The sequence below is a fragment of the Embiotoca jacksoni genome, unplaced genomic scaffold (genome assembly GCF_022577435.1).
Source record: "Embiotoca jacksoni isolate LCO1_2020_lvr unplaced genomic scaffold, fEmbJac1.0.p SCAF_36, whole genome shotgun sequence".
Lineage (NCBI taxonomy): Eukaryota > Metazoa > Chordata > Actinopteri > Embiotocidae > Embiotoca > Embiotoca jacksoni.
This window is the reverse complement of record NW_027185388.1, coordinates 3,422,844-3,444,668: the sequence shown is the minus strand read 5'-3', so window position 1 is coordinate 3,444,668 and position 21,825 is coordinate 3,422,844. Positions and strand designations below refer to the sequence as shown.

General features: G+C 44.4%; 1 protein-coding gene across 1 annotated transcript; it reads left to right on the top strand.

Annotated features, from left to right (window-relative positions):
* Positions 1-18: 18 nt before the first annotated feature.
* On the top strand, positions 19-16,397 carry nomo (nodal modulator). The gene is made up of 31 exons (XM_069165839.1): positions 19-201; positions 2,260-2,349; positions 2,478-2,523; positions 2,819-2,919; positions 3,201-3,307; positions 3,401-3,473; positions 3,953-4,105; positions 4,274-4,411; positions 4,759-4,848; positions 4,957-5,062; positions 5,170-5,320; positions 5,428-5,599; positions 6,039-6,180; positions 6,830-6,961; positions 7,574-7,710; positions 7,799-7,886; positions 8,077-8,140; positions 8,239-8,334; positions 8,446-8,667; positions 9,435-9,517; positions 9,650-9,809; positions 10,709-10,835; positions 11,446-11,559; positions 11,715-11,842; positions 11,915-12,056; positions 12,420-12,503; positions 13,580-13,690; positions 13,776-13,877; positions 14,291-14,410; positions 14,525-14,617; positions 14,759-16,397. The coding sequence occupies exons 1-31, from the start codon at positions 46-48 to the stop codon at positions 14,888-14,890; spliced, it is 3,660 nt and encodes a 1,219-aa protein (XP_069021940.1). The 5' UTR covers positions 19-45; the 3' UTR covers positions 14,891-16,397.
* Positions 16,398-21,825: the final 5,428 nt, after the last annotated feature.

The following is a 21,825-nucleotide window of genomic DNA, read 5'->3' as shown; positions in this document are numbered from 1 at the left end:
ACGGAACCGGAGGCAGCGTGCTAGAAGAGAGGTCCCGTCAAAAAAATGTTGAGAATTACGATCCGGGCAGACATGGGAGCCCTCTGGGTTTTCTTCTGCCTCGTCTACTCTCAGCTGTCGGCCGTGTCCTCTGACGACATCGTGGTCGCGTGCGGCGGATTCGTGAAATCCGACGTTGAAATCAATTATTCTCTGATCGAGGTGAGCGGACGTCCTGCGAGCATGCTAGCTCGGTTAGCCGGTTTATCGTAGTGAAGCTAAAGGTGAGGCGGAAGGTGTTTGCTCGGGTTTGAATTAAATCACCACAACAGAGGTCTGTTTGAACTCACCACGAAAAAACGCACCTCTCAGTTGCTGGGAAACATCATTTGTTTGCCAGATTTCATGAAGTTAAACGGTTAAATTCAGTCCGGTGGGTTTGTTTTCTGTGAGCAGCCTGAAAACTCGTTCATCGTTCCCGTTAATTTAAAACCGGTGTCACGTTAATCCGGAACCGGTCAACGTGGAGGAGGAACACGTTAAATGCTCTTAATCCCGTCTCACTCGCAGACTCTCGGATTAGCCATTTGTTTTAATCAAAGTAGTGTAATGGACTTAAATCCGCGATGGACTGGTTGTTGTTTGTAACGAGTTACTCACCTGATCACAGCCGTAACGAGTTACTCACCTGGTTACAGCCATAACGAGTTACTCACCTGATCACAGCTGTAACGAGTTACGAGTTACTCACCTGGTTACAGCCGTAACGAGTTACTCACCTGATTACAACAGTAACGAGTTACTCACCTGATCACAGCCGTAACGAGTTACGAGTTACTCACCTGGTTACAACAGTAACGAGTTACTCACCTGGTTACAGCCGTAACGAGTTACTCCCCTGGTTACAGCTGTAACGAGTTACTCCCCTGATCACAGCCGTAACGAGTTACTCACCTGATCACAGCTGTAACGAGTTACGAGTTACTCACCTGATCACAGCTGTAACGAGTTACTCACCTGGTTACAGCCATAACGAGTTACTCACCTGATTACAGCCGTAACGAGTTACTCCCCTGATCACAGCCGTAACGAGTTACGAGTTACTCCCCTGATCACAGCTGTAACGAGTTACGAGTTACTCACCTGATCACAGCCGTAACGAGTTACGAGTTACTCACCTGATCACAGCTGTAACGAGTTACGAGTTACTCACCTGATCACAGCTGTAACGAGTTACTCACCTGGTTACAGCTGTAACGAGTTACTCCCCTGATCACAGCCGTAACGAGTTACGAGTTACTCACCTGATCACAGCTGTAACGAGTTACGAGTTACTCACCTGATCACAGCTGTAACGAGTTACTCACCTGGTTACAGCCATAACGAGTTACTCACCTGATTACAGCCGTAACGAGTTACTCACCTGGTTACAGCTGTAACGAGTTACTCACCTGATTACAGCCGTAACGAGTTACTCCCCTGATTACAGCTGTAACGAGTTACGAGTTACTCACCTGATTACAGCTGTAACGAGTTACTCACCTGATTACAGCCATAACGAGTTACTCACCTGATTACAGCCGTAACGAGTTACTCCCCTGATTACAGCTGTAACGAGTTACTCCCCTGATTACAGCTGTAACGAGTTACGAGTTACTCACCTGGTTACAGCTGTAACGAGTTACTCCCCTGATTACAGCTGTAACGAGTTACGAGTTACTCACCTGGTTACAGCTGTAACGAGTTACTCCCCTGATTACAGCCGTAACGAGTTACTCCCCTGATTACAGCCGTAACGAGTTACTCACCTGATCACAGCTGTAACGAGTTACGAGTTACTCACCTGATCACAGCTGTAACGAGTTACGAGTTACTTGCCTGGTTACAGCCGTAACGAGTTACTCACCTGATCACAGCTGTAACGAGTTACTCACCTGATCACAGCTGTAACGAGTTACGAGTTACTCACCTGGTTATAGCTGTAACGAGTTACTCCCCTGATTACAGCCGTAACGAGTTACTCCCCTGATTACAGCCGTAACGAGTTACTCACCTGATCACAGCTGTAACGAGTTACGAGTTACTCACCTGGTTACAGCCGTAACGAGTTACTCACCTGATCACAGCTGTAACGAGTTACGAGTTACTCACCTGATCACAGCTGTAACGAGTTACGAGTTACTTGCCTGGTTACAGCCGTAACGAGTTACTCGCCTGATTGTTTCCCCTTCAGGTTTATCCATCAGTGATCAGTGTTTTTTTTCCTCTTTCTTTCCACAGATTAAACTCTACACCAAACAAGGATCCTTGAAGTACCAGACGGATTGTGCTCCCATCAACGGCTACTTCATGATCCCTCTTTATGACAAGGTGCGAATACACAATTCATTTAAGTAATTCTAACTAAATGTCTCTAAATGTCTCTGAATGTCTCTGCTGCTGGTTTGTAATCTATAGACTTTGTAATTTAATTTAATTTAATTTTTATTTTTACCCAGGGGGACTTTGTGCTGAAGATTGAGCCTCCTATCGGGTGGAGCTTTGGTGAGACATCACAGATAATAATAATAATAATAATAATACATTTGATTTTGTATGGCACCTTTCATATAAGAAATGCTGCTCAACGTGCTTTACAGCAAGATAATTACATGCAGTGTTTCACATAAAAACAAGATATAAAGGAACATTTAAATATATAGAAAATACATGAGATGCATAAGAATGGATAACATGCATAAACCTTCAATAGAAAATGATGACAAACAAGTTCACAAACTTAATTATTCCATATGTTAAAGCTTTTTTTTTTTTTAACTCTACGTTTGTTTCGCTTCAGAGCCGACGAGCGTCGACCTGCATGTGGACGGAGTCAGTGACATCTGCACCAAAGAAGAGGACATCAATTTTGTTTTTACGGGTTTCTCCGTCTCAGGAACGGTGAGAGGATTGTTTTAAAAAAAAAAAAAACATGGTCAAGAAAAATAGTCGAGCAGTGTTCAGATGGAGGAAAAATATGAGCTGCAAACATGTGAAAACAAAGAAACTTGTGACTTTTTAAAGCCTCTCTTTTCCACGAATTGCTGATAATGTCAGTCTTGATTTAAGCTTCGTACGGTATCAAACAAGCAGTTAACAAACATCACAAAACGATCTCCGTAGCTGGTGTCGGTTTTCCTCTTTTCTAATGTGGTGTGTGCCGTTCTGGTTCTGGTACTCAGGTTCTGAGTAAAGGCCACCTCTTGGGCCCGGCGGGAGTCGAAGTCAAACTGAGTCCAACAGGGACGGAGGAGAAACTCCAGAGTGTCGTCACGCAGCCTGGAGGAAAGTAAGCAGCCTTTTCTGTTTATCAGTGTTTTAAACCAGGAAACACACGTTTGAAATGATCTGCTGATTCAATACTTTGGTCTCGATAACACAGGTTCACCTTCCTCGAAGTGCTTCCTGGAAGTTATGACATCACAGCCTCCCACCCGTCTTGGACTCTGGAGCAGGTTGGTTTAGTGTGTCACCGGGACGTCGATAGTTTATTTACAGTAAACGAACCCATTTAAACACGACGTTCAACAGCTTCAGACAGATTAAAATATCATTAAAAAAAAATAAAATCAGGACATCCAAACCAACAAACAAGCAATAATAACAAAACAAAAGCAAATTAAAGACAAAAATTCAAAAAAATAATGTGAGGACGTTCTTATTTCTGTGAGTTTTGTCATTCGTTGAAGCTGTTAATAGTTTAATAGTGCAGAGAACGTGTGATCTCAGAGCTCTTTTTAATTCTGCATCACTCGAGGTTGGAAAACGTCATTATTCATCGCTGATCAGGTTCTTTGTCGGGTTCGAACTAACGACCTCCTTCAGCAGTAATCACGGTTCCCCCTGACGGCGCCGTTACTCCGTCCCTCACCACTACTTATGTGCCGACCTTCCCCCCCTTTCCCCCCCTCCCTCCCCCCTCATCTTCCTATAGAGTGCAACCTCGGTGCACGTGTCCAATGCCAACGCCCCGGCCGCCGACCATCTGGTGGTCGGAGGCTACGACGTCTCGGGGGAGGTCCGCAGTGATGGAGAGCCCATGAAGGAGGTCACCTTCCTGCTGTACTCGGCCGCCGTCAGGAGAGAGGTGAAACAAACATTATTATATGTTTACAGAAGCAGCGAGGAGACGAACTAGATCGAGTTTTCGTCGCGCTTCTCTCATCCATCGTTTTATTATTTGAGGAAGTCAGGGAACGTCAGTATATTTTATGTATCTATATAACACTGTATTTGTTTGTTGTGATTTTTCCAGGACATCAGTGGCTGTAACATGTCCCCGGTGGAGGGCGCTGACTCTGGGGACAGCTCGCTGCTCTACCTCTGCAGCTCTCTGTCCAGAGAGGACGGCACCTTCGTCTTTCCCTCGCTGGCCAGCGGCGAGTACACCGTGGTGAGGAAAAACGAAAGAAGGCCGCCCTTCTTTATTTCTGATCTCACTTCCATCTTTTTAAGATTTCAGTCCTGCTTGATTTTACGACACCGCTGGTTACCGTGGTAACGGGTGTGGGTTTTACCGCCACAGACCGTATATGAATTAATTAGATATCAGGACGGCACGACATGAAGGACTGTTTGACATGTTATCCACAATATGCTCCCCAAACATCCCCATGCTTAGAAAGGTCATTTGAATCCACTGAGGTTATAATCGTACTGAATGGAAACACACTGAATTGCTTTTGCTCGTCTCTCATATAAATGTGATTATTTTTTGGGATGTAATTCTGCTTCCTGCAGGTGCCTTTCTACAGGGGAGAGAGGATCACGTTCGATGTTGCACCTTCGAGGATGAATTTCAAAGTGGAACATAACAGCTTGAAACTGGAGGTATATTCGATATATTTCGTAACGTGTGGTCACAATCAACGCAAAATATTTAACGCAGAGAGTCACAGTTTGACGTGTGTCATGCTGTTTCTGCTGCTCTGCTTGCAGCCCATCTTCCGCGTGATGGGCTTCTCCGTGACGGGCCGAGTTCTCAACAGCATCGGAGGGGAGGGCGTGTCGGATGCTGCCGTCTCCCTCAACAACCAGATCAAAGGTAACGACCCGAGAAGACCCCCGTTAAAAAAACAACCAGGCCTCCGTGAGCAACGGTAGTTCGAACATTCACGGTTTCTTATTGTATTCGCCGTTCTGTCGCCGCAGTTGTCAGCAAGGAGGACGGGTCTTTCCGCTTGGAGAACATGACGGCTGGAACCTACACCATCCGCGTCAACAAGGAGCTCATGTTCTTCGAGCCGATCACGGTGAAGATCGCCCCCAACACGCCTCAACTCCCCGACATCATCACAGCAGGGTACAAAACGTCCTTTAAACTCAATCCCAGAGGTTTAGCGTTGTTGTCACGTGTTGTCGCATTTCCTAACGAGCCGTGCGATTTGTTGACGTTGGTCCCGAACGCAGGTTCAGCGTTTGTGGGCAGATCTCCATCAGTCGCCTGCCCGAGGGCATGAAGCAGCAAGGTCGTTACAAGGTCACTCTGACGCACCAGGACAAGACCTCCAGTCGGACCATCGACTCCGACCCTCAGGGGGCCTTCTGCTTCCAGGCCAAACCAGGAGACTACAGCGTCCATGTAAGACTCCAGCAGCACGCACTTTTTATTAGGAAATATAATAGTGTTATTTGTCTTAATGTATTGAAAATATAGGTTTTAAATTGTGAGTTTAAGCTGCTCTTTCTGCAAGGTGAACAGATGAGTTTGTTAAATCCACAGACAAGAAGCTCTAATAGTCAATAATTTAAATGGAAATATCTCAAAACCAAAATTTGATCAGCTCTTGTACATTTTTTTTTTAATTTGTCTGTTTAAACATAAAGCATCACACCACAAAAAAACACAAAACCAAATCTTTAACTTTGAAATTTCAGAAACAGTCCAGAACGCTTGAATATCATGAAACCAGGAGGATTTTCGAAGTATTGACAAAGTCAGAATTGATTTCAGTGTCTTTCTAGTTGTGTGAGAAAACCATCCTACTCGATAACTTTGGTTTTTACCTGCATGTGTTCAGGTGTCTCTCCCTGAAGCGGAGGTGAAAGCTGGGCTGGCGCTGCAGCCTCAGGCCCTGGAGGTCTCCCTCGTGGACCGGCCCTTCACAGACCTACTTTTCACCCAGTTCATGGCTTCGGTTTCTGGAAAAGTCTTCTGTCTCGGTAAAAGCTCGGCACTTTAAACTTTTCTGTCGTTTCTCAGTTCATGGCTGTACGTGAGGGATTTATTAGAACCGGTAAATAGAGCGCTTTACTCTCCGGATCAGATCTCTGTTCACCACCACAGCGACCGCATTTCTTCTGCTGCTTCTTCCAGTCTAATGAGAATAAAAGTAGAGTCAGACCTATCAAAAAAATATCGGTATCACCGTGTATGTTGGCAGATATCGGTGATACAGAAACTGTTTTTACAGAACTTAATCTAAAAAAAGATTATTGGGGTGAATTTGAAATTTTGTATAAATATTAAATTCCCAGTAATTTCAGTAAACTATAAACTGTAAAATGTTCTGCCTCCATCCCATATCTTTGGAGCAGCTCTGAAATTTGAAATAACTACATTTTGATGGATCATTGTAAAAACGTGTTTATTTATATATGTAAATTTTGGAATTTTTTTAGTCCCTAACATCTGCATCAAGCCCTCATTTCAAATTAAAAGTCCCCATTTCAAATTAAAAGCTCTCCAGTCTTTTCAGAATAAAAATGTCTTTATATGAAATGCAGCCAAAACCCATAAAGATATTATGTTTGCGTAGTTGGTTGTTCATATCTTCACATAATCCGACCTTGTTTTCCGGCTGACCTCCAGCTTCCTGTGACGACCTCTCCGTGACCCTCCAACCGGTGAGTCGGCAGGGGGAGAGGAGGGTGGTGAGTCTGTCCGGCAGCAGCGACATCCTCAGCTTCTCTTTCGACAACGTTTTACCGGGGAAATACAAAGGTTGGCATTTATATTTATATATTGAATGTATATTTACTCTTTCCTTTTCGTCCTTATCGTTAGTGGTGTAAATCAGATGTCAGGATGTAAGTTTCCACTGGAAGAACTCATGGTGGACTAATTCCCTCATCCTATATGCGCTTCTGTTCAGAAAATTACACTAATTACTCTCTAATGAGTGCAGCGAAATCAATTGGTAATTACCAGCTTTCGATCATAGCCGGCGTTATCGTAGCAGCTTCCAGGAGGCGCGGCGTCGTTCAGCCGGTGTCTCCGTCCCTTCTGGCGCTGCAGCCATCTCGCTGCTCGATGCACACAATCTGTTAGCGTGTCTGCAAGCTCTCTGCACACGCAGCGTCTCGGAGGCCTGTTTACTCAGCCGCCACCGTCGGCCGGCCGGAGGAGAGCGAGAAGTTTACTTTGTTGAGCGTTTGTTTAAAGATTAGATCATTAAAAAGATCCCCTCCGCATCGACTCCATCTGATCGCGGCTCCTGAGCCGTTTCCACCGAGGCTACTTCCACAGATTTAATCTCCCTCAACAAACGTTCACACTTTTTGTTTCTCCTCCTTTTTTTTTTGTGAATAATCGTCTCCTCTTTGCTTCCGTCAGTGAGCATTTCTCACGAGGAGTGGTGCTGGAAACACAAGTCCATGGAGGTGGAGGTTCTGGACTCGGACGTCCTGGGGGTGGAGTTCAGGCAGATCGGCTACATCCTGCGCTGCTCGCTCTCTCACGCCATCACTCTGGTTTGTAAATAACCAACCTACATTTGCAGGAAGTTTATTCAGACATGTGCGCTGACAGATTTCTCATCATATGTGTGTTACTGTGCAGGAATTCTTCCAAGATGGCAGCAAACCCGAGAACGTCGGCGTGTACAACCTCTCCAAGGGAGTCAACCGCTTCTGCCTCTCTAAGCCTGGTGAGCGTCGCCCTCCCGACCGCTCGTTAGCTAAACATAGTATCAATTAGCATATTGAGAGGAAGTACGACTGTTCCCCGGTGTACAGTTAGAGCGCAGCGATGGGAGCCAAAAGGTCCGTGTCAGACTTACCCAAATATAAAAACTGGAGCGAAGTAATTAATCAACTGAAAACCGGCTTGTGTTGCAGGTGTTTACAAAGTCACCCCGCGCTCCTGCCACCAGTTCGAGCAGGACTTCTACACCTACGACACGTAAGTCACGAGATGCCGCGTCTGTTTTTTTTCTCCTGGGTTGCAACGACGCGTCCTCGTACGAGTTCGTTCTAACGTTGTTCACCTGCGTGCGACAGCTCGGCTCCGAGCATCCTGACGCTCACCGCGGTGCGACATCACATGACGGGACTCATCACCACCGACAAGCTGCTGGACGTCACCGTCACCATCAAGTAATTCCGACCCGCCGACCCGCCGGGCTGTTTTCAGCTGCTGCACATCTGTCTGTTCATGTTTTGTTTTTGTTTTTTTTAATCGTCCTTTCTCCCCGTCTACTCGGTCAGGTCGTCCATCGAGAGCGAGCCGGCGCTGGTGCTCGGCCCGCTGCGCAGCCTGGAGGAGCAGCGGCAGGAGCACCAGCTGCAGGAGATCCAAGTTCGCCGTCAGGAACGAGAGCGCCGCGCCGCCGAGGAGGACGGAGGCGCCAGAGACGACAGTCCTCCCATCCAGGAGAAGGCCGACGACCTGACGGGCCCTTTCCACTACGAGTTCTCCTACTGGGCGAGGTCAGAATTTACATTTACGCTCTTTCGCTCTTTGCGGCGTTAAACAGAAACTGAACGGGCCTCTCGCTGCTGCTGGTCTGTAAAACGCTGCAAAGTTGGAGGAGCTGCAGCTCGTTTCTTCAAGTTTGCATTTCTACATTTTTCTTTTCATGATATTAAAAATGTTCCTAAAAAACAGAACCGCAGCCTTTCATTTGTTTTGTTTGGCCGAAGCTGAACTTTTCTTTAAGCGCTCATGTTTGAGTGCCGACGACGTGGTGAACTTCTCTATTTACATTTTTATTACAGCGAACAATGCTGGATTTTTGGGGCCGACGTCGACACCGATGTTAGAAAGTAAAAAAATAAGAATAATTCTGATATCGGTTTAACAATAAACTTTATTGGATAAAATGACATCAGTTATAATTATAAACAAACAAACGAGACAACAATTTCTAAACTACCTCAATCATTTGTTTCTGCTTTTATGTTCTTTTAGAACGGACGAATAAGTCCGGCTGAAATCTTTGTGCTGTTGCTACTTTTTATGAAAGGACCTGATATTTTATTTTAGGTTTTTGTCTTTTCTCTTGATGGTTTAACTGGAAGAGTCCAAGTTTTTTTAGAAACTTTGGAAGTGCTTCAAATATTACTTGATTTTGCAGAAAATGAACGTGACTTCAAAACACAATCCACAAATATTAAACATCCGATGTGAGAGGCTTGTTGAGTCCTGACCTCGTGTGATAATACGCTGAGTTAACATTTCCCATGTGACTGTACAGGGCTGGTGAGAAGATCACAGTGACTCCCTCCTCCAAGGAGCTGTTGTTCTACCCTCCTGAAGTGGAGGCAACTATCACCGGAGGTCAGAGCTTCTCGCAGGCTGCAGTCTAAACGACCTGCTTTGTTTTCGCTGCTTTATTCTCTGCTGAAAGACAAAATCAGCCTGAAACTATGAAATAAGACTAAAATGAAGTGCAACCGTCTGTGTTGACAGAGTCGTGTCCGGGCCGGCTGGTGGACATCATCGGGCGCGCGGGGCTCTTCTTAGAAGGCAAGGTGTCCCCAGAGCTGCAGGGCGTGGAGATATCCATCAGCGAGAAGGGAGCTGCTGCACCGCTCATCACCGTGGCAACGAACGAGATGGGAGCATACAGGTAGGAGAACGCCAGGAAATACAGGGTGAATAAAATATATATATATATATTCTTCCGGCTAATGCTGCCTTTGGGTTCTGCTATGAATGTTACGGTCTTATGGGCTCATTATACTAACAGGCTGGACCATAAATATATTAAATAGCCCAGAAGAAGAAGCAGAAGTGAAGTGTGGGTTTGTGTTAAAGCTCTGGTGAATAATTAGCTATTAGAGAGCAGAAAGTAAAAGAAGGGTAACTAATGATGGCTTGGTTTCATTAAATGTCCCAAAGCCACAACGTCCGCTGCGCTAAGTACAAACTCCGAGCAGCTGGTGCGACTCTTTGTCGTGTTCAAGCTTAGAGCAAGAAAACCTGTTAGAAAGTGAGAGGAAAAATAAAATGTTATTTTGTTGCGTCTCTAAATGACGTAACGATTTTATTTATTTCAATAAATCTGTGATCTTGGAAGTCCTGTTCTGCTGTGCTCCATGTGTTACACTTCGTATTAGAAGTTATGGTCACGCTTAAGGTTGAATGAATTATCATGCATGACTTCAAGCATTAACACCTCATGAAATCACCAGGAAGTAACTTGGGTTCAAAGTCTTTCATTTATGATCTCATGCGTGAACAACGCATTAATTAAAGCGTCGATACGGTGAACACGTCATCAATGATCATGATTTATCAAACAGGATATTGATGAACTCTTTGCTGAACCTTTTGGACCACTGAACCAACGTCGGCAGCACAGAGGACGTCCAACATCATCTTTTTGGGGTTTTTTTGCGCTCAATACCTCATAAATCATAATCATGGACTCGTGTTACTTCCTGCTCATTCGTGAGGTATTACTGCATTAATTCATGTCCCTTCACCGTGAAGCGTCTGACCTCATTTCCTGTCTCCGCCCCTCAGCGTCGGTCCGCTGCACAGCGACCGGCAGTACGACATCACCGCCAGCAAAGAAGGTTTCGTCCTGAGTCCCGTGGAGGGAACGCCAGGAGATTTCAAGGCGTTCGCTCTGGCCGGTGTCACCTTCAAGGTACGAGGACGTGAACGGCCTTTTTCTTTTTTCTGTTATTTTTTTACTCTTAGATTTTACATCCCAGTGATCAGCAGCCCCGTTTGATATTTGCACTAATTAGCCGACCCTTTGATGCAGAGTCCCTTTTCTCGTTCCTGAAACGCCTTTCTTGGTTCCCGCTGTTTGTTTGTGATTAAAAGAGAAGATCAGTGGGTTTGAGAGTTGAATCAGTTTTGTGCTTCGCCGTGTGCTCTGTTGTTGAAAGACTCTGCAATTACCGACAGCGGCCGTGAGATCCCGGCACAAATGATCAGTATTAGTTTCCCCTTCAGACTGTGTGATGAATTACTTTGAAATCATCGGCGCAGCACTCGCAGACTTCTTGCCCTTGTTTATCCTCCTCGTGTGCATCCTCTGTGAAACAGAACATTAGACGCTAAACTCACCTGTCACTCTGATTACACCCACAATTTCACAATTTCAGCCATGACAGTGTGTTTTTTTTTCTTCACATTTCTCCGTGCTAACTCTCCTTAATCGTAGCAGACATCGAGTCCGTGAGGTGTTTTATTGCGAAAGGATTAACGGAGCTGTTACGTCACCGTCCGCTGTTCTGTCTGTGCTGCAGATCAGGTCCGAGGACGGTCAGCCGCTGTCCGGCGTCCTACTGTCTCTGAGCGGAGGACAGTTTCGGTCCAACCTCCTGACTCAGGACTCGGGTCTCCTCACCTTCAACAACCTGGTGAGAAAACGAGCAAAAACAAAAAGCGGGCCCTTCGTTTGTTACCCCTCGGCCCGGTCCGCACAGCTGCGTTGACATGAGGAAAGAAAATATTTATAGGTAAGCGTTGACCTTTGTGTGTGTATATTAATCTGCTTTGATTCATCTCCCCTCAGAGTCCGGGTCAGTACTACTTCAAGCCCATGATGAAGGAGTTCCGCTTCGAGCCGGCGTCTCAGATGATCACGGTGGAGGAGGGTGAAAACCTCGGCATCGATATAACCGGCATCAAGACGGCCTACAGGTACGTGAGTAGACGGCAGCGTCGCCGAGGGCAAGTCGCTGAACTGTCGTGACCTCGTCCTTCTGTCCCCAGCTGCTACGGAGCGGTCCAGTCTCTGAGCGGAGACGCGGAGCGGGACGTGGCCGTGGAGGCGGTCGGACAGGGAGACTGCAGCCTCTACAGCGAGGACACCGTCACCGACGAGGACGGACGCTTCAGACTCAGGGGTCTGCTGGTGAGGACGCCGTCGGACGCTTTAAGTTACACTGGAGAAGCTTTTAATCACCGTCTCCTGGTTTCTTACATCACAACGACTTCTGGTGGCTCGGCCTCACAAAATAGATTTAAGCAGGCAGAATTAACTGTCTCGGTCTCTCCAGGGTTGTCTTGTGATAATTGAGCTAAAATAAAATGATGGATTCACCTCAGGTTATTATTTAAAACAACAATGTTACTTGCAGAGTTTTTTGGGAGGATTTTTTTTGCGTGCGTGTGATAAAATTGTGTGAATTGGCAAAATAGTTGAAGTACAACGTATTCAATGTCTCCTGAATCTTTACTGTGCTCCTCGTATGACTTCGTCTGGTTTTTCTTGCAGCCCAGTTGCAAGTATCTGATTCAGCTGCGAGCCGAAGGCAACGACCACATCGAGAGAGCGCTGCCTCAACACAGAGCTATAGAGGTGGGAAGCAGCTCGGCGCAACTTCGTACAAAACTCGGCACATGTCCAGAGGGGTTGGACAAACATCGGCTTTTTAAAAAAAGTTTAGGAATCATCATTTTACCAAGTTTTCTACTATGTTGAATATTAACGAGTATTTCAGTGTTCAGCTCAGACTTTTGGCGTCGCATATCTCTACAAATGAAAAATGCATCTGCAGATGCAACAGTTTTTTGATTAATAGAGTCACCCAGTGGTCACGAATATGCACACATTTTAATTTCTCTAGCATGTTGAGGATGCTTCAGCCACGTTGGTGCTAAAGAGCCCACATTTTACACTTCTGGTGTTTTATTTGCAGTCTTGCAATTTTAATGTAGTTTCACATCTTTACAGATTCTCTGCCGACAATAGGCTGTTTTTAATGACTCCCTCTTCTGATTGGCTGACTTCCCTAAGTTTGTAATGTCACAGACTTAGGGAAGTCCAAAGGGCACATTTGATTAAATACTGCTCGTTTATCTTATCTCTCTTCTTTCAGAGTATTTATACAGAACCTCGACCTGCTTATAACAAAGAAAGGAAAATAAAATCGTAATTTATGCAACATGGGACCTTTAAAGCTGTTGAGTGATTGTTGACTTCAGAGTCAACGAACATCACCGAAAGTTCAAACATATTTTCAAAGTCATAGTTTTTTGGTGTCTGCGTGACACTGCTGTAACGCAGATATGAAAACTACACGTGAGAGTATGAAAACTTGGGTAATTGAATTGTTGAAATAACTGTGGGAACCCTGTGAATACGACCTATCAGCGGCCTCATCGCATTGGGCCTTTTCTATAAGCAGAACAAAAGCAGCGATAATCCCGTTGCCAAAGCTGAAACCTCTCCGTTCATAATTTGAGCTCGTCTGAAACAGTGCAGCTCTCTTAATCTCTCTTGCGAGGCTGAAAATGCCTCAAATCCACTTAATTCTCTGTTGTTATCACAACCGTGTGACTCGTACAAAAGCTTTATCCACAGTTCCCATTTTGATATTTTCTTCACCGGTAAAAAGTTTGTTTCTGAACGTTAACGTCTGCGTTCCCTCTCAGGTCGGCAGCGATGACATCGAAGGGGTCAACATCATCGCCTTCAGGCAGATCCATCAGTTTGACCTCAGCGGAAACATCGTCACGACCCCCGAACATCTCCCAACGCTATCGGTACCACTTCTTATCCCCCTATTTTTGGTCTGTTTTATTAATTACAATGTTGATATTACTACTTTCTCTCCTTGTATTTATGCAGGTGAAACTATACAAGAGCGACAACCTGGACAACCCGATCAACAGCGTGTCTCTGGGACAGTCCCTTTTCTTCCACTTCCCTCCTCTGGACAGAGACGGAGAGGTATCGGCTCGTAGCTCCAGTGTTGTGGGATTTAGAGGGAATCTCCTGGCAGAAATAATATAAATATCCATAATTATGTTTTGATTAGTGTGTAATCATCTTGAAACTTAAGAATCGTTTTGTTACCTCAGAGTGACGCCTTCAGATCTACAATTACTTTGCATCTAATTTACTTCATTTTAAGGCCGAACATCAAACAACAACGCGTCGTTTAATCAGTGCAGGAGTGTATGAAGTCGCTTCTGTCCTCCTGTGTACTCCTCTGTCCTCCTGTGTCCCACTTGACCTCCTGTGTCCCCCTTGATCTCCTCTGTCCTCCTCTGAACTCCTCCGTCCTCCGGTGTCCTCCTCTGAACTCCTCCGTCCTCCGGTGTCCTCCTCTGAACTCCTCCGTCCTCCTCCGTCCTCTCCAGAGCTACGTGTTGATGCTGTACTCCACGCTGTCGCGCTCCCAGTACGACTTCACTCTGCCTCAGGTCTCCTTCACCTCCTCCGGATACCACAAACACATCACGCTCACCTTCAACCCCGCCGTAAGACGCGCCGGACTTTAAATCTTTTAGGAGTCACAATTATTTAAATACAGATTCTGAATACGGTTTCTCTTGAAGCGGCCTCGTCTCAGGTTGTGTTTCTGTTTGTTGCAGCGTAAAGTGCCTGACCAGGATGTTGCCCAGGGCTCCTACATCGCTCTGCCCCTCACGCTTCTCCTCCTGCTGGCAGCCTACAACCACGAGAGGGTACGTCTTCTAGTTTTCGTGTTTTATATTCTTCCTCGTGTATTTTTTTTTAATTTTTTTTTTTGCATGAATGGTTTTAATAGTTCAACTTTCCCATCCATGCATTTGTTTAATACCTTTTTCTGCCGCCCTGTTTCGCAGGTGATTCCCCTCCTGTTACAGTTGGCGAACCGCATCCAGGGCGTGAGGAGCATGGCCCAGGCCGGCGGCGACAGCGCCGCTCTGGATGAAGCCAAACGTCAGGCCAAGAGACAGAAAGCCAGGCGCACATGAAGGGGCACCTCAAACCACATCTTAGCACTCTTAAATTGTACAGTAGCATCCCAGCCTCTGAGAGCACTGGGTTACCAGGGCAACACTTCTTCAGTGTTAACACCCGTGTCTTACGTGCGCTAGTGAGCTATTCAGCTTGCTAAGGTGTGATTTGAAAACGGGGCTGAGGTGAAGCCCGACACGAACCACTCCACAAGCATTACCACCACCTCATCAGCCAATCGGATTCACCGAACTGATTGCTGCCATTTTACAGGTTGATGATTTTTTTTTTTTTTTTTTTTTTTTTTTTTTTTCCCACAACTGTCATTGTCTGAGAAAATTGTTATTTGTAATAGAATATGAGCCATTTTTATACATTTGTAATTTATTTAGGTCAACTAAAATCTTTTGCTTGTGTGTTTGAAAGCACTTGTGATATCAGCCCTAAATATTGTTGAATACTACGAGCAGTGGGGTCAAATCCAGACAAATACACAAAGTGGATTCTACATCAGAATGTGTCTTGAATTTGATAAGATCTGATCAGACCTTAGAGATTTAACATTTCTAAAACTATGGGCTCGGCAGAGGTCAACTACTAAACATTGTTTCTCAAGCTTAAAAGCCTTTTGACCCTTACGTGACCCCGTGTGTTTGATATTAAACCGAACCATCGCAAACAGGAGATTCTGTAACTGACTGAAAGACAGCCGAAGACGAGCTCGTAACCGCTTCATATCGTCATCAGTCAACTTGAATGCAAAAATCACCAACGAGATACTGTAATGCACCCCACTTCTGATGGTGTTTTATAAGCTGATAAGTGTCTGTTTTTTTCCCATTAGCTCAGGAAAGTGGTGGCGAATAAGATGCTGGACGAGTGTTTGAGGAGAAATTTTAGTTTTCTTTGAGGGCGGGGCAGGAGGGGGTTAGAGATCTACAGGGCTAACTAATAGTTGATTAATTTATTAACATGTGTTTAATCAAATGTGAATGATAACCTAGTTTCTATGCTAAGAAATGTCTTTCAGAAGTGTGGTTGATTTAAAAAAAAAAAAAAAAAATATCTGTCAGATAACGCGTGTCTGATTTGATATTTTAACCAGCGACAAAAATTTAAGAAGACTCTCATCCACAGACGTGACAATGACTGAGAATATGTACAAAGGGTGTGTCGCGACCTTGACGTAAAGTGAGGAAGATAAGGCAGAATTGTAATTTCATGAGCTCGTTGTCTTGCCGTGGAGCTGTGTAATGCACTGTGAAAACTGTGGACCCCAATTATTTCTCTGTATTTAATTCATCAGCTCTCAGTTGTGGCTGACTTTCACGGCGAAGATGAAAAGGCCACTGACTATTTACCGAGTTGAAAGATATTCCAATTAGTCCACATTTAGAGGGAGTTGATTAGTTTGGTTGGGGAGGGAGGAGGGAGCATGATGGAGGTGGGGTGTGACTGTCATTTGGTCAGAATCTGTTCATTTTTTTTGGGGAGATAATGAATAAAGTTTTGACTGGAATTAAAGTGGACTGTAGGGGGCAGTGTAATTCCAGACATGAACAATAGCATAAAGATGCCAAGAACTGTGGTCTACATCTTCTAAGTGTTGAAGTACATGATAATAATTGTGGATCACATAAAGTTGACTATCCTCAGAAAATCAATAGGTACGAGTCTCGTTACTCTTCGTCTTCACCGGATCTGAACATCAAGTGCTTGATGGTTCATTCACCACCACCACCACCACCACCCTCTGTATGTCGATCTGCTGCCAACAGCCAAACCGGGCATTTTACCAATAGAAAACAAAAATATATTTTTGTTTGTTTGTGTCTGACTAAGACCCCTAGACTATATAAAAAGCCAGAACCATTGAACAGGTGGATCGTAGCATTTGTGGGGTTTTTTCTGTATATTTTTTCTTTAAGCCCCTCCCTCTTTTGCTGATTGGTGAAACAGCCATGTAAAGGGACCGCCATGGAATTGCGGGCAAAAGTTTTTTATAAAAAAAAGACATTACAAGGGCAGATGCTGCCAAACGTGTAAACAAACATCCCTCAAGATCCGATCTCGATAAAACAGCAAAAAATAAGGCGTGACGGGTGAACAAACAAACAATAAAACAAACTTCCTTCAATATATAAGTTAAGTAAGTAAAATGTTTTGATTTTTGAAGCAAAAACAAAAATCGCGTACGTAGATCAGAATTGACATTGGTAAAAAAAAAACCTTCAACCTCCAACCAAGTGACGATCGAACTATCAAACGGAACTCGTTTGAATTCAAGCAAGACGACTGAATCAAAAACAAAGGCTTAAAAATACGAGCATAAGGAGCATAATTATCTTTAACCCCTTTATAATCACCGTTTAAATCGTAAAGTATTTGATTTCATAGCAACTGTAACATTAATATGATGAATTTTGAATTTATTTTGTATTTCTTGTTTAGTTCATTTTTATATTGAGCTGTAGCGTGAACTCTCTTGGAACTGGTGTTTAGGAGCCATCTTCTGTGTGTTGGGTTTCATGTGGAAGACACTGATCATCTGATTTATCATCTCTGCTCTCATAAACAGGAAGCCCTCCCTTGTTTTTTTTTTTTAAGGATTTTGTCCAAAGAGTTCACAGACATCCTCTGGACTTGGTGAGTTTACGATTTATTCAAAGGTACTTTATGTGGAAGACACAGACCCGTCCAATCAATCATTAACTTTGTTTGCTTACTCTCTCGCACACACACACACACACACACACACACACACACACACACACACACACACACACTTACATTACTTACTGCTGTATCTTTTCTTGCTATACATCAAAACTGGTACGACGTCATCTCTCGTCACCGTGTCCTTTTCTGGGAATAAACAATCCTCCAATACGCCGTCGACAACAGCGACATGAACAGAGGAAGTTGAGTCATGTCTCCAAATTATACTTTAAACTAACCGGCTTTAGTTGCTTTTTGGTTGGTTGTGCCAAAAATGATAATCTCCGATTTGTTTCATTCATTCATTCATTCAACTTTTATTTATACTCGAGAAATCATTGAGGGTGACAGCAATAAGACGAGCTGACGGAAATGAGATTGTTCCACAGTTGAGCTTCCAGTTAACCATTTAACTGTCAGATGAGGGAAGATGAATCAAAATCAACGAAACATAAAATAAGAAAGTTATAAGAAGCATTAAAATATAAGTGAAGTAGTTTGAGTAGATAAAACAGTGAAATACAATTAAAAGGATGTGAGTGAAGAGGGATCAAATTCAACTGTTTGATTTATCAAGTTGTTTCTTATATAAAAACCATCATGTTGTCAAACCAGCGTTCATGTCAAGCGAAATTATCCAACGTGAAGTTAGTTTACAAACTATACTGACTCTATAAGGCCTCATCTTTTATTCCGAACGCATGCTTTGGTACGTTTTCTATCCAGAAAAATGAGCACGATGGCACAAAGGTGTTCGTGGTTGACGTCTGATGCGGCACAATAACAACAAGGAAAGTTTTTCACAATACGAGAGCTGTAAGGTTGATTGCTATTTTCTGTTGAACTGACTTCCTTTAAGAAGAAAACACACAAAGATTTCTTTTCTGCTGCTCATCAGTCTGACATTTGTCTGTTTTCACTTTCAGAGGTGAACTTTTTTTTTCGCCCCTCGTTATTTCTTATCTGTTTCAACGTTGTTAGTCTGTGTTCCCTCTCAGAGATTTGACTGAGTCCTGCGGAGGACGGTTGACCCTTCGTGTCCACTGCTGGAGCGTGTTGGCCGGAGCTTTCGTCGTTTAGCGTGCAGCCTGTCTGACGGTAGCTTGAAATGCTTCGCCGTGTTTCCTCGCTGGCATTTTGACTCGGTGAGATTGAGATGCAGCCAATTAGTGTGAGCCGTTCAGCGTCTGTCAGGAGCGACCCGGGGAATGAAAGCAGCAGCAACAACAACAACAACAACAACAACACACACCAGGGTCAGCAGTTTAATCAGATAACCTCGTCACTCAAGTTCATCGCGTTCGGCAGCTGCTTGTCGACGCCGGTCTTCGTTCTCCTTTATTCTCAACGTGTTTATTTATTAGGAAAATGCTTTCTTCTTTCTTCTACTGTTCCTTTCACCAGCAGAGATCGTTATCATACAATATGCTGACAATCTAGTGTGATTTTTATGTGCTGTTTCATTTGCATATATCACTCACGGTCATGAATATGCTTATGAGCAGGAGCAGCTACCTGATTGTCCTCCGAGGATCGCCGTTGATCCACGAGGTCTTTTAAGATGACACTACCAAACCGTGGTATTAGTGGCAGGGCTTTAAGACAACCTTACAATACCACAAATAACACCGTTTATTCACAAACAACGTATTACATACATATGTGTGTTTGTGCTTCCTTCTTTTTGCAATGATGATATGAAAAGTGCAAGACTGTCTAGTATAGGCAGACACCATCGATAGATATTAAAAAAAAAACATGGCCGTAGCCTCCGTGACGTCACACATAGATTTCCTGAAGAGCGTTTTTCGAGGCTCAGTCTTGGTGCCTCCAATCGTGGCCATCTTGGCGGTGGCCGGCTGTGCCGAACTCCAGGCTGATCCAAAAAATGGGCCAACAGTGGGTGTGTGGGTGCAGCCGAGGCGGCCAGATGAAGCCTGGTTGCTTGAAACCAGTGCTGAAGAGAGTGTAAACTACTATAGACCGACTCGCTTTTAGAGCCGAACTCAAGTGGCTGTTTGAGGATTTTTCAGCTCCAAAGATTGCAGCTCGGCTGAGACGCGTCTGGGCAATAGCACTTACCAGCAAAATGGTCCACTGGTCCACACTTAGATGCAAAGGCCACTGTTTCATACTGCAAGACAAGGTCAAGACCTGGAACACGGCTGGAGCGTGTATGAAAGGCTACGGGGCTTTTAATTTGAAACGAGGTCTTTTAATTTAAAAAAAGAAAATGCAGGAAGTCGTGACATTTGGCCGACCAATGGTGTGTAACGTTGATCCCTCAGTTAGTGACAGACATTTATGATTAAATGGCTGCTCTGGCTGTTGCAGTAAAAAAACCAAGAAGGTTTCCTTTGGTAAAACAGCGAAAGGCTTTTATTTTGAAGCAGCTGCAGGAAACGCTGTTTGTTTGCATTTCAGCAAAAACAGGTACTTTTATATAACCACATATTTTGGTCTTTGTGTTTTAAGCCACTTCACAAACCGCTCAGGTTTAATAACCGCAGCTGTCTTGCATTTATCGGATTTATTACATTTTTAACAAAATGATTACAGTGGGTTACAATCTTTACTCACACACTGTGCTCCTTAATTATTTTTCCAACTCCCACATTTCTAATTTTAGGCACGTATGAGAGTGAAATACTTGAACTGAAGAGCCCCTTAGTGGAAGCTTTTAAAATCAGTTGTGTTGTATTTGCTGTCTCGTGAGAGGTTTCCACACCTAAAATAAAACAGCTAAATTCTTGTCACAAAAAAAACCCTTTCAAAATGAAGGTTTGTGTTCTTTCTGAGTAAAGACAAGCTCTTCCAAAAATAAAAAAGGCAAGTTCATTATTAAAGAATCATGACTTGCTCTCTGTCTGCTGCATTTGCATTGCTGTGTCACCTAAAATAACCCTCTCCATTCATGTCACCCCACACTCTCGTGGCTTGCTGCCCAGCCTGAGTCACCCCTACCAGTCGTAATGCATTGGCTAGGACACAAGTCATCGTAGAGAGAGAGAGGCGGGTGGGGGGGGGGGGAGGGGAGGGGGGCGCAGCACACCGTCTGTAGCACATTAATACCAGACGTTTGATGAGAGGGCCAGAGAGAGGGGGCATGGGTTGGTGGGATTAAATATTCATAGGGCACGATGACAAGATGGGCAGCGGTGAGGATGATGTGTAATAGTATCTAGTGGCTGCCTTTTCTGTGGGAGCCGAGGTCTCTGTGTGTGTGTGTGTGTGTGTGTGTGTGTGTGTGTGTGTGTGTGTGTGTCGACATAAACCAGACCAACTCTTAAGTGCCAGTTTCTATCAGTACAAGAGGTGTGTCACGTCACCCTTTTATGAAACCTAATGCCTACTTACTGCGTGCCAGATGTGATGACAGCTGAGGTGTCTGCGTCCGCTAATGTAATCAGAGAGAGCAGGAGAGCACAGAAGGCATTAAAAGTCTCACATCATTCATACAAATTATGACCCAGAATAGGAATATTGTTCTTAAGGCTTTAGCAGCCACCAGCCTTCAATCATGTAACTGCAGTTGAATGTCGTCATCGTGCTCCCTGATGGCTCCTCCTCCTCCTCCTTTTCCTCCTCCTCTTCCTCCTCCTCCTCCTTTTCCTCCTCCGATGAAGTCGTGTTTGTGGTGCAGTTTTGTTCGTCTGTTTGTCGGCAGGATTGCGAAAAAACGACGCCCTCAATTTTCCTGAAAGTTGGTGGAAAGGTGTCGCACGGTCTGAGGAGGATCCCGGTACATTTTGGAACACATCCGAATATCCAACAAATTCATTTTCACTTTTATCATTATTGCCGCACTTTAGTCCCGACTGATTGCGTCACACTGTGTCGTGTTGTTGTTGTTGTTCACGGATTCCTCTTGGCTCATAAATTTGAGCTAAGCAACAACAAACATCTCTGTACAGCTGCTACTTAGTGCTCCCGAGGTTTTGTTTTCCTCTGTCTCTTTTGTGACGATGGTATTTGTTTTAAATGTGGTCTTTTCGTGGCATTTGAGGCGAAGCGTACTGAATTGGACGGGCTGCTCTGCTCTATGGAAAACAAACTATTAGCTGTGCTAGTTAATCGGGGCCCGGTAGCCTGGCAGATGACCTCCGACCTCTGAGACTGTTTCTGTCTGAGCTTTCTTCCTGTTAAATGTCTGCTCATGTGGGAATTGTTGAATTGTTGAGTTTCTCTCTATAATATTTGAAGGTCTTAAACTTGGCATGCAAAAGCATCCTGA

Excerpts from the sequence above, each read along its gene's own strand:
- nomo (XM_069165839.1), top strand. The coding sequence starts at position 46 with ATGTTGAGAATTACGATCCGGGCAGACATGGGAGCCCTCTGGGTTTTC. Across the intron at positions 2,524-2,818 it reads TCCTATCGGGTGGAGCTTTG|AGCCGACGAGCGTCGACCTG; the intron begins GTGAGACATCAC and ends GTTTCGCTTCAG. Across the intron at positions 8,668-9,434 it reads GAGTTCTCCTACTGGGCGAG|GGCTGGTGAGAAGATCACAG; the intron begins GTCAGAATTTAC and ends GTGACTGTACAG.